The 16,868-nt window shown below is 41.7% G+C and overlaps 1 protein-coding gene across 13 annotated transcripts in view; it reads left to right on the top strand.

Moving 5' to 3' along the window:
* Positions 1-16,868, top strand: part of FGGY (FGGY carbohydrate kinase domain containing) — a 503,109-nt gene that overhangs the window by 143,754 nt on the left and 342,487 nt on the right. For all 13 annotated transcript variants that reach the window (XM_040627236.1, XM_040627231.1, XM_040627230.1 and 10 more), the window contains one exon: positions 2,252-2,367. In XM_040627236.1, the coding sequence (XP_040483170.1) occupies positions 2,252-2,367 (116 nt within the window). The remainder of the gene's footprint in view (positions 1-2,251; positions 2,368-16,868) is intronic.

The raw sequence follows: 16,868 nt of genomic DNA, 5'->3' as shown, positions 1-16,868 counted from the left end.
CAAAAGAGAGAGCCCTGAGGTTAGCTTGGAGATAGTGGGGAGGTGCCATTGGAACTGGACCATCTGGATGACTTGGAATTTGCCAAGTGAGTGGAAGGAACGGTAAGCAGTTAAGACAGAAGGAACAGTCAGAACAGAGGCATAGAATTCTGCAAATGAATAGGGCATTTGGAGAGTGAAGAGTTGTTCTGTGTAGTCGGACCATTAGAAATAATCCCTCTACACCATCTTCTGTTCCATAGCACTGTTCTTTGCAGTGAGGTCTCAGGGATTCCAAAAAGTTGGAATTCCAGGCATTGTGCCAGGAGGAATTAGCCTATTTTGTATTCTTCAGGATATGCTACATAAGTAACTACCTTCTTTATACCTCAAAAAAAAAAATGTATCTTAAGTAAGGTGAAGGATTTAGCACATGCATATTACATTTCTGTTGGTGCTAACACTCCTTCAGTATATCTGTTCTGCTTAGCTCAGCTCAGTGTGTCTGCCATCTACATGACATCTGAAAAAAAATCAGTAATGGTCAATAACATTTGTTTGCTTTCAAAAGACATTTAGGTCTCATAAAATGTCACCTGTGTGGAGCCTTTCTTGCTTGATACTTCCTCCCCTTTCCTCCTGCCAGGTGATATCAGATTCAGATTCACCTGCTAAAGGTTTTCATTCATCTATCTCCTTTGAACATTATTGTTAGTACATGATTTTAGGTGTGATTGATCAAGTTCTGTCTCCCCCAGTTTAACTGTCAGCTTCTATGGGAGCAGACCAAGTCTCTTGCATACCTTTGGTTCTCCAGGGCATTACCTGGTGCCAGAATCATAGTAACTGAATACTAAATATTTGAGTGGATGAGTGAATCATTGTGAATGATTGAATGAGATGCACTTAGACTGTTGACTCTATGAGATAGTTTTATCTTTAAAACTGTGTGAGCTTCCCAGGTTTATCACTTACCTCTGGTGAGGTAGACAGACCATATTCATTTGTTAGTGCTGCCAGTCACTCAGTATTCATTGTGGCTGAATATGGACTCAGGACTGGAGGTAGAGCTGATCAGGACTGCTTTTGCTCTGAAGGAATAGCTGGAGTTAATGGGCGAGCTAGGGAAGCTTTGGTCAGTACATTTCATTACAGTGATCATTGTTAAGGCTAAGTCCAGATTGAAGCTTAGAGAAGAGGCTTTGGACAGCTTGCTCTTCACTGGGGCCTCATGAAAAGGGAAGATCTGAGCTGAGTCATGAAGGCTAACTAGCAAAGGCATAATAGTGAAGAACATTCTTGGCAGAATGAAGCAAAGGTTTCAGTGCACAGGGAAGTGAGAAATCAAGGCCTGCTACAGGAAACTTCAAATAATTCAGTTTTGCAGAATGGAGAAAGCAAGGGTGGGAACAGCAAGACAGGAGTCTGGTGGTCAGCATAGTCATATCACAAAGGGTGTTTTAAAACCCTGCTAAGGTTTGGACTTTTTCCTGAAGGCAATGAGGAGCAATTGAAAAGTTTTAAACGGGGATTGATTGCCTCAGATTTCATTTTCTGTGGTTTGCTATTGACACAAGATGAGCATAGAAAGCAGTAGCACTATTGGGAAGCTATGTAAAGAAGCAGTTAATTACGCAGCATTTTAAGGGCTGTGGTAGAAGGTATGTTGCATGTTCTAGAAGCTCGGAGGAGGAGCACCCACACACAAAACTGGAGACTCAGCCTCGGCTGGAGAAGTATTTGAGTCATTGGGGCAAAGAAGCTGGGAAGAATTTTCCAAACAAATAGGAGTAGGGCAGAGGCACAGATGTGCAAGAGTTTTTTTGTTTGTTTGTTTGTTTTCCAGAAAACTGCAAATGAATTTTTTATTGCTTGAGTGTAGAAGACGAAGGGTAAATGAAGCTGGAGAGGAAAGTACCTTCCAGCATTCCAGTCTTCCTCCTATTAAATATTGCTTGAGACTAGGGCAACCATATATATATAGACCAGGCACTTTTTCAATTTCTTTTTACCTTTTTTATTATAGAGAATTTTGAACATGCACAAAACAGAGTAGATCATGAACACCCATTTACCCATCACTCAGCCCCACAACCACCAACCCATGGCCAGGTATAAATGGAGACTTTGGATCTGAACGGGGATGTGTAATTACTTACTTTGGCTTATTCTACTTCTTTAACACTACTGCAGATATCTGGGTAAGTATTTGGCAAAATATAAAGGAAGCCTGACTCATATTATTGGTTCTACCTTTCTCCCATTTTCTTAGTTCTCTCTGCTCCCTGGTGTGCAAATGGACGTACTCTGCAGAGAAAGGCTGGGATGACAGTTTCTGGAAGATGGTTGGCTTGGAAGATTTTGTTGCAGATAATTACAGCAAAATAGGTAAACAGCAAACAAAATGAAAACACCTGGAGAGTAATTATGTGTATGTATATATGAGGATATTGTCCTTTAGTGTGTTTTTGTTTTTTTATGAATTGAAATGCAGGGGGCACTTGGGCGGCTCAGTTGGTTAAGCATATGACTTTGGCTGAAGCCGTGATCTCGGAATCCTAAGATCAAGCCCTGTGTCAGGCTCCCATCTCGTTAGGGAGTCTGCTTGTCCTTCTCCCTCTGCCTCTGCCCCTCCCCGCCCCCCACTTGTGCACACGCGCTCTCTCTCTCAAATAAATAAATAAAATCTTTTTTAAAAAAGAAGGGCGCCTGGGTGGCTCAGTAGGTTAGGCATCTGCTTTAGGCTCAGGTCTTGATCTCAGGGTCCTGGGATTGAGCCCTGCGTCCATCTGGGCTCCCTGCTCAGCAGGGATTCTTGCTTCTCCCTCTGCCCCTCTCTCTGCTCATGCTCTCTCTCTCTCTCTCTCTCAAATAAATAAGTTTTTTTAAAAAATGCAGAAACTCAGCCCTGTTTTTCTAAGAGAAAGGAATCCATTTTGATGGATAGACAGTGACTATTCCTTATATTGGGGCTCATGGGAACTGAGTGGAGATACAGACTGTGGAAAGTCTGCATTGAAATATAGACTCGTAGACATGGGCTAGATTGAGGAAGACATTCTCATGGAGTAGCTGAGAGTAGCATAATCAAGGGGGTGTGTATAGATGGTTTCCAATCAGTACTAGGAAGATGCTTTGTGAATTAGATTCAAGGAACCAGGCAAGGCCATGAGCAGAAAGAAAAACAATTGAAAAGATAAAAATGAGAAGAAACTGCAGCATGAGCCAGTGGTTCCTGACTAAGGCCATAGAGTCCCAGACTTCCAGTTTTATGTGACCAGCTAATAAAGATGTGGGTGACTAGTAGGGGTTTACTTGGTGAAAGAATTGAGATGCAAGGTACATATATATAACAGTAGCCGGCATTTAAAAGTTTAAGGTTTGCTTGTTCATGTCAGAGAAAGTTGTTTATTTCCTATAGTTACTACTTGCAGTTGTAGTAAGCTGTCATCAGGTAGGCAATTATCCTTAATTAAATAGAAATCCTTTTGTACTGTTTAGTGTTTAGGCTAAGATGTTGTAACAATAAAAGTGAAAAGAACAGTGGGTTAATAAACAAGATGGAAGGTAATACCCTTTTTATGTAATAGAATAGAGGGAAATGACTATCAGGCCAGCTCTGCCATTGTCACAACATGGCCTCCAACCTTGGGTCCAAGTTAGTTACTCCAGTTCTCAGCAGTTCCCGGTCAGTGAGTGGGAGGAATGAAAAGGACCAGAGGAGTCCATCTGCATTCTTCTGGAGAGACCATAACATGGAAATGAGCCACGTCATTGCTGATCGCATCCCATTAACCAGCACTTGTTCATAAGGCCCCACGAGGCTGCAAGGGTGGCTGAGGAATGTGGCCATGGGCTGGGCAGCTGTGTGTCCATGCACGTGGCCAGCTAAAACTTGAGAGTTGTGCTGTTAAATATTGGCGAAAAACTGGTGTCTGCTACAACCTCTTCTTCTTTTTTTTTTTTTTAATTATGATATGTTAGTCACCATACAGTGCATCATTAGTTTTTGATGTAGTGTTCCATGACTGCCCTTGATAACCAAGTCATGTGGTAGGTGATTTCAGTTCATCCTTTCTCTGGGGGAGTCCTCGTGACCCATCTATTAAAGGGCAAGAGTTTCAGGATAGAAACATGAACGATTCAGGTAGCCCCGCTCTACTATGTTGTAGATAGCCTAACTGGTTGTGTGTGGTCTGTTCAACTACTAATTGCTAAGTCTGGGGAAAAAACAGAGTAGTATGCAGCAAGAACCATTCTGGAATTTCCGTGGCTCCGTTGAAATCATGTCTGGATCTGAGCTGGTTAGAGAAGGGAAGGAACTTGGGACCAGGGAAGAGAAGAAGAAAGCAAAGCGGTCGTCATTCGTCATCAGCTATATTCTGAGTCCTTTGGTAGGTGATTTATGTACATTATCTCATGTGGCCCTCACAAAACCTATTGGTGTAATAACTATTCCCATTTTATGGACGGGAAAACTGGGATTCAGTTCCTTGTCCACTAGTAAGTTGTCGAGTCAGTATTAGAACTAGGGTCTCTAACTCCACACTTTTCTGCCGAAGCACACTGACTATGAGGATATACGAGACTGAGGGAGCTGATGTGGCTGTATGGTTGGCTTCCAGTGGGCCAGGATTTAGCCCCCAAAGTTAACATCAGCTAGATTGGAACAAGTGCACATACCTGAATAGGAGAAAGGTGTGATGGGATCTCAGTTGATAAATGGAGTATAACTTCACAGGGTATAAAAAAGTATTAAAACTGTAAGTCAGAAGATGGTTGGCTTTAAATTCTGGGTCTTCCAGCCATTTGGAAGCAGCAGCTTGGACAGCGAGAGGGGAATAGGGTCGGCCTTTTATTCTGGGGTCTGAGTGAGCTGGCTAGAGGCTGGCATGTTGGGACTCCTGCCAACCAGTCTGGGTTTTTAGACAGTGCTTCCTGTTCACCAGGGAGAAAGGGCAGCCACACAGGAAGCCAGTGCTAAGCCAAAAGCTTCTGGAGGGCAGGGATCACTGTACCCTACCCTTAAGTGTCTTGGCACAGGTGATATTGATAGATACCTGCTATGGAATGTGTGGGACACAAACTCAGTTGCTGGAATGGAGACAGATGGCAAGAGTGGAGAGAAAACTGTGGCAAGGAGATGTCCTGGGTGCCTTAGTCCACTATGCTGTACCAAAACACCATAGACTGAGTGAGTTAGAACAATGGAATTTTTCTCTCACAGTTCTGAAGGCTGGGAAGTCTAAGATCAAAGTGCCAACAAGGTTAAGTTTAGTTCTGAGGCCTCTTCTCTTGGCTTGTTGGCAGCCACCTCTCACTGTGTGCTCACATGACCTCTTCTTTGTACGTGTGCAGAGATGTGCACAAGAGAGTGCTCACTAGTGTCTCTTCCTCTAAGGACACAAATCCTATTGGGTCAGGACCCCACCCTTTTTCTAAAGATTTATTTACTTATTTTAGAGAGAAAGAGAGCACACACAAGTGGGGGAGGGGGAGAGAGAGAGACTGACTCTCAGGCAGACTCCCTGCTGAACACGGAGCCGGACACAGGGCTCGATCTCATGTGAGATCATGACCTAAGCGGAAATCAGGAGTAAGACATTCAGGTGACTGAGCCACCAGGCACCCCAGAACGCTACCCTTTTGACCTTAATTACCTCCTTACACACCCTCTCTCCAAATATAGTCACATTGGGGATTAGGGCTTCAACATATGAATTTGGGGGACACAATTCAGCCCATAGCACCAGGGTATTAGTACACTGGTCATTAGAGCTGAAGCAGAGCCATCAATTCCTGAGTCCCCAATCTGCTCTTTTTGGAGGCACCCCATGAGCTTGCTGCCTTGATGGAGAGCCATCAAGACTGAGTGCCAAGGGAAGGTCTCTTGTCTTATGATTGAGGGGTACAGGCAAGATGGATCTAAAACACTGAACCGGGAGCTAGAGTGGTTCTAGTTCTGGCACTAATGGTGTGAACTTAGATGAGTCTCGTAATGTTTCCATATAGTCTTACCTGTGAAGGCATAATTAATGGTAGCAATTCAAACTAATAGTTCACTGCTTCTCGGACATGATTCTATTGCATTATAACCAATATTTTTGTAAATTTCTAAAACTGTGTAATGGAGTTGTTTTTATGTATCCTCTTCTAAACAGCTGAAGAAACCAAGGGTCAGAAAAGGGAAGAGTGTTTAAATGACAGTTGTTCAGTTTGTAAGTGGTAGAAACAGAATCCAGACCCATGTTTGGATGATTCCAAATCCTGCTCTAACCCTTTTGCTATATTGACTTCCAGTTAATACCCATTGTGTGCCTGTGAATGGTAGGTGACAAATCAATACCAACCCTGCTTCCCCTTCTATATTTCAAGGACATTTCTCCGTGCTTTCCCAGACCTTGTTGCGTGTAATTCTCACGATCCGTGACAAAAGTAATGTTACCTTGTTTGCAGATGAAAATTTGATAATCTCATCTAACCCCATGCAGAAGCAATAAATGCTAAGTCAGGATTGAAACCCTCCCAATGGGAGGCCCTAGAAGGAGCTAATATCTTATTGGAACACAAATTTCAACTTCAATTACTTGTGCCTCCCCACCCCCTAAATTTGGTTATTCCTTCTGAGTGTTCTCATGGTATATTGACCATATCTTAGTATAGTACCCATTGATTACCTGTATGTGTCTTGATTCTATACTAGACTGTGAGCTCCTTGACATCAGGATTTTCACTAATTTACCTTTGTGTCCTCAGTCCCAGCATAGGGGATGGTACACTTTAGTAGCTCAAATACAATGTGATTAGTAAGTGAATAAATTGACTTGAGATGGCTGGTCCTGGTAGGTTGGCACTTTTTGCTTTTAAAAGCTATAATGATATTTACTGATTTTAGTAGTAGTCTTTGGTGACTTGGGTCCAACTTCAACTCTGATTTTTTTATTTTAACATTTGGTGCTCCCCCCAGCCCCAACACAAAACCCATGTTTAATTAGTATATTAGGTTTGCTAATAGAGCAATACCTACAGGAAATATTCGTTAAAAATCCATAATGTTAATCTAGCAGAAAATTTCCAGAGTAACTGTATTAGATTTAGCCTGTTAAGTTAATGGATTTTTAATGGATGTCCTAAGGAGACATATCATTAGCCAGAATATTGCCATACATGAATTAAAACTTATCCATTCATCAAAATTAATTGTGTGATATTTCCTTTGATTTTCATTTCTGGTGACTTGAACTTGTAGTTTCAGTCTGATCCGAAAGTGGAAGATAGTAAAGAGGTTGTTAACTCTCAGTTGTGACTTTCAGAGATTGCTCTGGAAGATACCTCCAGAGATTCTTCAGTAATTTTTGTAACCATGAGAAATGAATCTCGGAAGCTTCCCTGTGAAGTGTTAAACATTTCCAGTGGACTCATTGCCCGTCAAGATGTGGGCAATAAAGTGCAAAACCTTTTAGCAGATTTGAACAGAGCTTCGTGGATTTGAGCATTAATACAATTACCATAATTCGCTCCATGTGGAGCTTTTAGCCAAGTCTTTACCAGCCTTCCTGGGCTCATGCAGTAAATAAATGCTTTCCCCGAAAACTGAACACCTCAGCAACTGATGGTCTTACGGAGGGATGTCTATGAAATAAATTATTGATGGAGTGTAAGTTAAGGATCAAATGCAATATTTATATGGTGCATTTGAAGGACAGGGCAAGAAATTTACAATGTTTTAAGTAACTTACAGGCAAATTTTCAAAGCTAAAATGTTACCACCTAATGCCTTCTTTCAAGGGGGTATTTGGATGGTTTGATTGGGGAACATTATACTAAGTAAGGTGAAAAATAGTTTTGTGAATCAAAAGAATACAGTAGACATTTCTTCACAATTGAAGCTGTACTGACGAAACTGTTTAACGTTCAGAATTGATGGGAGACACTCAAAACCCGGTGTCTTGCAGGGAATCATCTACCCACAGTCCAATAAAATGATCTGTGCCAATAACTGTTGACCTTCAGTTCCATGTGAATCATCCACAGGTCACCCATCTAATCCTACTTATCTACCAAAAGCAAACAGGAAGGAAGAGATCAGGGGGGAGAAAGGCCCCTTAGGAAGACAAGCGGCATCCCACCTGCTGTCATCCATTATCCAGGCTCTCTTTCAGCACTTTGCAGTTGCCTTTTTACAGAATTCTGGGAAGAGTGCTTCGATGTGTTCCTGGGGCAGGCCACTTCATGGGGACGCCCCTACACAACAGGGCTGAATTCGAGCGCTTATTTGCATTACAGAAAGAGCTTTGTTCTGTACAAGGGAGCAGTGTGCTAGCCGCCAGATCCTGCATAATGTGGCGTCAGGAAAACCAGGTGAAAAAGAGACTTACAAGCTCAGGTAGAAGGAGTTACTAACTTAAGTGAGAGGCAAAGTCGAAGATACGCACGCGTGAAGGAAGACCATTCCCTAAGGGGAGGAAGGCTACGTTTGTGAACTTCTTTTCTCTCCCTCTGGGAGACTGTGTTTTAGGCACAGGGCACTGGCTATTATCTGGCACACAATAGATACTGACAAAATACTTGGTGAATGAGTGAATATATATTTGAATGGAGGATTTGATAAACAATTCCTTTTTTGGCCTCAATTGTCCAAAATACTTATGCACTCTCCATAAATTGTTTTGAATTATGTGACATTACTAGGTGACAGACAGTGATTTCATTTCATAATTTCAGTGTTCACAGTACTTTTTTCATGAATATATTTACCATTTAAGAAAGGGCTCTGTGGAAGACACACTGTAGCCCTGAGTGATAGTTGCAGTCTAACCTCATTCCGGTAGCATTTCTCTCCGAGACCTCTCCATGACAGGAAATATTTCAAACTCCTTCACAGAAAACAAACAAAAACAAGCAAACTTATTTTAAGAAGATTAGAACTATCACTTTTCCATAGAGTAAAGTAACCCTGCAGTTAACTAAAGCTGCATTTGAGGTATTTTTGTCACGTAGGCTTCACACTGGAGGTAAAGAGTCATGACTCATCACATGTATGTGTTGAGGACATCGATGGCCCAGTATTCACCACTGGTCTGCTCTGAAGTCTAAACAATTGAGAACAATTCCCAGAGCCAGCTGAAAAAAAGTGCAGTACTGAATTAAAGAGCACAGTGGGGAAATCCTCCCTCTTTTCTGTACATGGCTAGACCTTGGGACCTGCATGACACTGACCTAATCCATTCCTTGGTAGGCCAAGGATCTCACACAAAGAGATGAGACCTGGCTAGGCTTGCTTTGGCACTTGATCTTAATTCACAAACTGAAAGAGCCCGCTGGCCTGGGTCTAGGTAGTTCAAGAAGACAGACCCATGCCAAGCCTGCACTGACTCCATGCCAAGGCAGTGGCACTACTTCCTTCTTAACATGGCCCCAGAAAGGTTGGGTTTTCTCCAAGTCTCATGGATCAGCTAAGTGATCCTTCTTCCCATGGATGGAATATGTAAGAGTATACAAGCCTGAGATGAGAGTGTTCATGTGAATGCTACTCCATCCTGAAGGAGTGAAGAGGAAATCCCCTTGTGGACACACGGCAAAGGGGTTTCTACCAGTGATAGACATGATGGCCAATGTTGGGAGCCTGAATCCAGGAATATCATATCATCCATAGTTGTGGGTATTATAAAAATCCTTTTATGGCTGTTAATACTCAATGATCTGAATTTTCCCAGTAGAGCCAGATATGTTTGCAAGGATTTATCCATTCATTCCTTAGAATGTGAGACTTTTCATTTAGAATTTTGCTGAACTGCTGCTTCATCTTGGTATCGTGGGATGTTGGTGCTTTTTTTAGTAATATGTTTTGGGAGGTCTGGAGAAATCTTTGGCCACAGGTAATCCCAACATTTTCCAGGATCTATGGGTCCTTTCACACCACTATTTCCCATGTCCTGGGGGAGGCCATCCCTATGGGTGCCATGGACTGGGCTTTGTCTTTGCCCTTTACCCTGAGTCTTTGGTCTTATCCCACTTTTTCTTATTACCCTTCTCATTCCTGTCCGGATGATAGAACAAGGTCTTTTCAGTACCTGAGGCAAGTTCATATTCTCTGAGTATTGTACTGTCTTATTTTATCTTTTAAAATAAAACTTCTGCCTTCTGCCTAATAGAGAATGACCTAGAAGTCTTCATGTTAGTTAGTGATCCATCCAGTCATGCATCCATCCAACCAACCATGCTACTGAGTGCCTCCTGTGTGCCAGGTGCTGGACTAAGTATAGGAGATATAAAACTATATTCATCATGGCCCATGCCCATGGGCTTCTCATGTCTATGGCACAGAGGCAAATAAATCAATAGTCTCAGTGTTTTCTTGTTTTTCAGTAAGTCTAGGCAGGTTCAGAATATCGTGGGCAAGCAGAGCAGAAAGTCACAACTGGAGATGGCATCAAGGAAGTCTTCTTACGAGATGGCATTTGAAATGTCTAAAAAAATATGAGTGGTAGTTTACCAGGTAAAGGTGGTAAATGATTTTTAAGGCAGAGGAAACAGCCCAGGCAAAGGCATGGAGGCACAGAAGACTATAGGTGTGCATGAATTTCTGGATGTGGCTGGAGCATAGTGGACCTACCGTGGGGAAGGAGAGGGGACTGGATTTAATTTCTTTCTTTCTTTTTTTTTTAAGATTTATTTATTTATTTGTGTGGCGGAGGAGGGAGAAAGAATCCCAAGCAGACTCCACGTGGGGCACTATCTCATTACCCTGAGATCATGACCTGAGCTGAACTCGAGTCAAATGCTTAACTAGCTGCACCACCCAGGCGCCCCAAGGGACTGGGTTTCATTTCTAATGGGGCTTCTGTCCTTCCTTAAAGAGGGGGCCGCTGGTAGGAGACTCAACAAGATTTTCTCCATTCCTCTCAAGAGATGGTTCTAATTACTACTCCTGCCCACGCTGTGAATAAAATCATGGGCAGTTTTAGAAGTTTTGTAGCTCCTACAAAGATGATTGTGTGTGAGCGCATGCGCTTGTCCACCAGGTCTGTTTCTTTCCTCTAAGCACATACAGTACCCATTACCTACCTCCCTACCATAAAGTTTTGTTGTGAAGCTGAAAGGAGGAAATATCAGATAGCACAGGGCAGTGTGGTTTATAAAGCCTAGAGACTTGTTAGTTGTTCTCATTTTTAAATGTATCTTGGCACCACAAGGACAAGGATCTTTACTGTCTCAACATTCTGTTCCCTGCCTGTTGGGCCCGAAAAAATTATTTGTGCTCTCCCCACCCACCGCTGCCACTCTTAGATTCCCAGAAGTACTGTTTCAGTTGCTAACCCTTCCAGGAATAGCCCTGCAGAGCCAGGAGGGCAAAGGAGCAGTGATGACCACATCATGCTGTAAGGTAATGGCTTTCAGAAGGCTTGCTGTGTATAAGGTTTCATGGAACTGCTCTTCCTTTCAGTATGGCATCTGGAAGATAATTGGAAGCCCCCCAAAAGTGAGATCAGCCTCTAACTCCTCTTACTGCTGGGCAGTCAGAGAACAGCAGAGCTGAAAGGGATCATAGAGATTTTGCTCCTCTGTCTTCATTTTATAGATGAAAACCCAAGATTCAGGGAAGTAGGGTGAATTTCCTTGGTCTTAGAGCACTTTAGTGAGAGAGCTGAGACCAGAAACCAGGTTTCCTGACCCCCAGTCTGGTGGCTGTTCCAGTACTCCATGCCACTTTTTCTTGTCTTAAACTTTTTTGACAAATTTTGGTCATTTAACTGATCTGGTTACTGTCATTTGAAAGGGACTGAGCACCAGAAGAATGTGGCTGAGGGACAGGCTTACATATGTGAATTCGCCCAGTGTAGGGTCCACTTTTCACCCTTGCAAATGCAGAAATTGGGCTTTGCCCAAGCAACCAGGGATCGTTGGATCTAGGAATATATCAGTCAAGCTCCTAAGCTAGATGCAGTTAAACTAGAATAATTAAATACTAATATTAGCTTTTGCCTATTTCAGTGGCTCAGAATTGGTCACCAGTGCCTGAGTTCAGATGGCTCAGTTATCTGCAAGCCATATACACTCTGCCTTATGTATTGTTGGGTGAGGCACTTGATTTTCCTGAGCCTTAATTGGTATATTATGAGAATTACAATAAATAATGCAGGTAAAGATCCTAGCACTTAGTAAGTCTTCAAAAAATGTCACTTCTTACTATCTTCATAACTATTCATTCTCCTGAACTCAAATTCTTCCCTAGATGATAGGTCATGTCTGCCAAAGTCAGTACCCCATGAATAATGCCATGTAATTACTGCCAACTTCTTCTGACTTTGGGGAATGCTTCTCCCCCCGCCCCCCAGCCCCCGAGCTCTACCCTTGGGTTCACACAATTTTTGTTCCAGGCAGCATGTAATAAAATAATCAGGCTTCTGCTTTGAAATCATAATCACATTCCAGTCTTACCTCCTTGAGAGCTTATGTTGACCAGAATTATAGGTTTTCCTAAATTCTTCAATACCATAACTGGCAATCTTTAGCTTTTTCTCATGAACAAAAGGGCACATATCCATAGGCAAATAAAAAATACAAGATACATAGGTGATAATAAGCTAAGAAACTCAGTGACTAATATTCCTACAGTGCTTTATGACTTTAAAAGAGTATTTCTTTTCATGCACTCTCACACTGATTTCCCATCAGATTCGAAAAGTAGTTTTTATTCCAGATTTACATTTGGGCAAACCAGAAGTTAGAAGTGTTTGAGTTACAAAGACCTACAATTGAATCCCAAAAATCACCACTTATTGACTCTATGACCTTGTGGAAGTCACTAAGCCTCTCGAGACTTGATTTCATTTATTAAACAGGTGTAGGAATGCCTACCTTGCATGGTCTTCATGATGGAGTGGTGATGTATGTAACGTGTCTCACTTCTAGTAAGACCCCAGTAAATGGCCACTAAATTAACTGACATGAGAAGATTTAATACAATGTAAAATATCATAGTGATAAAAGGAGTTAATATTGGGCTCCCCTAATGTCAAATTCTATGAGCAACCAAAAAGGACTTTTGATAACTGTATCCACAGGAAGAAAAACTAAGAAGGTGGGGTTAATGGTTTGCAAAGATTGGATCATATTAATGATTTGGTTATGAAAAGAGGAAGTACTTTTATTTTCCTTCTTTGTTCTCATTCATTAATTTAATGCTAGGCATCATGCTACTTGTAGGAGAATAATGATGAACCAAAGCCAACAAGGTTCCTGCCTTCGTCAAGTTTTCAGTGTAGTGAAGAGTGCATCAGTCAATCAGTCACAAAATTGGCACTAAGGTAAATGGTACAAAGAACAGGTCAATGGGGCTTAAGAGTGAGTGATAATGGGATATGGCCTTGTCAGGGACTGTAGGAAATGTTTGAGGAATGGATGTTTAGAGAAGGTTGATATGCAGTAACTCTGAGAAGAGGGCTGGGAACAGTGTTTCGGGTAGAGGGAACAGCATTTGCAATGACTCTGGCAGGAGGGAGCATGGTGAAGGAAGACCACTGTGGCTAGAGCTGAGAAACTTGGAACAGGATGCAAGACAATGCTGAAATCATTAGCTCAGAGAACTGGCTTCATTCAGACTGAGTGTGGCTGAGAGAAAATGGAAAATTGAAGGAAGTATTTTGATGGTCTCAGTCAGTGTTGTATATTCATGCTCAGCTGGGTATTCGCAACTAAGAAAATAAGTTGCAGGTGTGATCTTGGAGCCCCTGAGAGCAAGATTGAATTGCTGCTCAGGTAAGTTACCTCTCCCAGTTTTCCAAAAGTTTGGTCCCTAAAATTGTGTACTTCATGTTATGACACAAGATATCTTGGTTGTGATTATTATGCATATAATTATAAAAGCGGATGTTATTAGGAAGTTGCACAGGATCACTATGAGTGAGTTCTGCTAACCTAACCTCAGATATTGTCTGTTCTTGAAATTGCTTCCTCGGGAACACTCTCCTTCTTTAGATTGTTGGGCATAATCTAAGCTCTAGTAGCACCTAGTGCTTCCACCTTGTCTGTCTGCTCTTATACCCTCAACTAGACTGTTCGTGCTGTCTCCTGCCCAGCATCACCACTAAATAAATGCTGGCTGGCTGGCTGGGGGAGATTGACATCCAACACAGAGCTCTTGATTTGCCCACACGGCCCAGCCACCCAGCATGTTCCTCTTGTCTCCTCTGTCTCCCATAAAAGGTACAACAGCTCTCCTACTTGGTCAGGACCCAGACCCAGAAGTCATTCTTGATGCTTCTCTTTCTCTTTCACCTTGTATTTAATTCACCAGCAAGTCCTGTCTGCTTGGCTCTAAAATGAACCCTGAATTAGGCCATTCCTACCCCTTTTCACTATCACCATCCTAGTTCAAAGTACTTTCATCTCTTGCAGGATTAGTGTACCAGACTCTTAATTGGTTTCCTTGATTATGTTCTTCCCTCTGATAATCCATTCGCTACAACAGTCTGAGTATTATTTTAATAATGTAAATCAAATGATACTACTCTCATGGCCACATTCTTCAGTGGCTTTCTATTACAATTTTTTAAAAAAAATCTAAATCCCTTGACATGGTCTACAAAGTCCTGTGTGCTAGCTCTATCCTTCTATCCCCTTTCTTTCTTGCCATGCCCACCCTTATTTACCGTCCAAGCACAATGGTGTTCTGTTTCTCAAACATTTCTGGTGCATGTAGCCTTTGCATTAACTTGGCTCTCTGTCTGCCTTGGCTTTTCTCAAAATACTGACATTGTTATCTCTTTCACTTTGTTCATATTTCAGTTGAAATGTCATTAGAGGAGAGCCTCCTGAGCCCTGGGCTACCACTCCCTTGCCTGCTCCAGCAGTGTTGTTGCTCTCTCGTATTTTCTTCTTAGTACCTGTCACTGTCTTTTTTTTTTTTTTAAGATTTTATTTATTTATTTGTCAGAGAGAGAGAGCACAAGCAGGGGGAGTGGCAGGCAGAGGGAGAAGCAGGCTCCGGCCATAGCAAGGAACCCGATGCGGCACTCGATCCCAGGGCCCTGGAATCATGACCTGAGCCGAAGGCAGCCACCCAGGTGTCCCAATACTTGTCAGTATCTTACTACCTTATTCTTGTATGTATTTATGTGTTTACTGACAGAATAGCTGTTCATTAAATATTATTGAATAAATAAATGAGTTAGAGTTTGATAACTACTGATAAAATGACATAGAAGAGATGTATCTTGGGTGCTACGCATTTTTGAGGAATTGCTAGCAGTTTTCTCCTAGTTAAAATAGAGGACCTTGGAATGAGTGATACATTCAGAGTGGATACTCAAAGGGCCGAGAAACTACCTCAAAGACTATTGATAAAGGACTTCATCTCGACTCCTTGTGAGCCCCGGTGGCATGACATGTGGCATTGCATTTTAACTTGCCCTTGATAACATTTTCAATCAGCAACTTAGATGAACACATAGAGGACTTGCTGAATAAATGTGTAAATGACACAAAGCAGGGAACCATAATTAATACATTAAATAACAATTCAAAATATTTTTTTAAAATCTTATTTATTTATTAGAGAGAGAGAGAGACAGCGAGCATGAGTGGGGGTGGAGGGAAAAGCAGATTCCCTGCTGAGCAGGGGAGCCTGACATGGGGCTCAATCCCAGGACCCCGAGATCATGACCTGAGCCAAAGGCCAGGTGCTTAACTGACTGAGCCACCCAGGCGGCCCTCAAAATTTTTTTTAAAGAACAACAGATTAGAAGAGTAAGTTAAAATTAAGGTGAATTTTTATCAGGGTATGTCTTTTCATTAAGAAATGCATGGGAGGAATGGGCAAAATACCTAAATATATATTATCAAATAAATAAAAAGTACAATAAAAAGACAATATATCTTTTCTAAAGAAGATATACAGATGGCCAATAGGTACCAATTGCTAATGTACCTCACTCAGCATCACTAATCCCCAAGGAAGTGAAAATCAAAACCACTATGAAAAATAAAAAAACCTACGTCTGTTAGATTGTCTATTACCAAAAAGACAGAAAATACCGAGTGCTGGTGAGGATGTGGTGCAAAAGGAACCTTTGTGCACTGTTGGTAGGAGTGCAAACTGGTGCAGCCAGTATGGAAAATAGTAGGGAGGTTTCTCAGGAAGCTAAAAGTAGAATTACCAAATGATCCAGCAATTCTACTTCTGGGTGTTTATCTAAAGAAAAAACCCCCACCAATTCAAAAAGATATATGCCCCCCCATGTTCACTACAACATTATTTACAATAACCAAGACAATGTCCGTCGGTGGAGAATGGGTAAAGAAATGTGGTGTGTGTATGTGTGTGTACACAGTGGAATATTATCCAGCCACATGTGTGACAACATGAGTAGCTCTTGAGGCCATTATGCACAGTGAAATAAGTCAGAGAAAGACGAATACCATATGATCTCATTTACATGTGGAATCTTAGAAAAAAAAAAGCATCTCATAGATTCAGAGAACAGATGGTGGTTGCCAGGGTGGGGGTGATGGGTGGTTGAAATGGGTGAATGAGGTCAAAATGTACAAACTTCCAGTTATAACAAGTAAGTCCTGGGGATATATGTACAGCATGGCGACTATAGTTAATAATACCGTATTGCATATTTGAAAGTTGCTATGAGAGTGGACCTTAAAAGTCCTCATCACAAAAAATTTGTAGTAAGGTGACCGATATTAACTAGACTTAATGTGATCATTTCACAATATATACAGAGACCAAATCATTATGTTGTACACTTGAAACTAATATGTTAGTTATACCTCATTTAAAAAAATGAAAAAAAAAGTAGCTTCTCAGTGGTGTATAAGTAATCTCAATAGTAGCCTAGATTTCTTAGAGAATGCTTGATTGCCAGGCAGCAATG

This window comes from Ursus maritimus, unplaced genomic scaffold, assembly GCF_017311325.1.
Source record: "Ursus maritimus isolate PB19 unplaced genomic scaffold, ASM1731132v1 scaffold_12, whole genome shotgun sequence".
NCBI classification, from domain to species: domain Eukaryota; kingdom Metazoa; phylum Chordata; class Mammalia; order Carnivora; family Ursidae; genus Ursus; species Ursus maritimus.
Note: the sequence above shows the minus strand (reverse complement) of the source record. Positions and strands in the feature narration are given on the sequence as shown.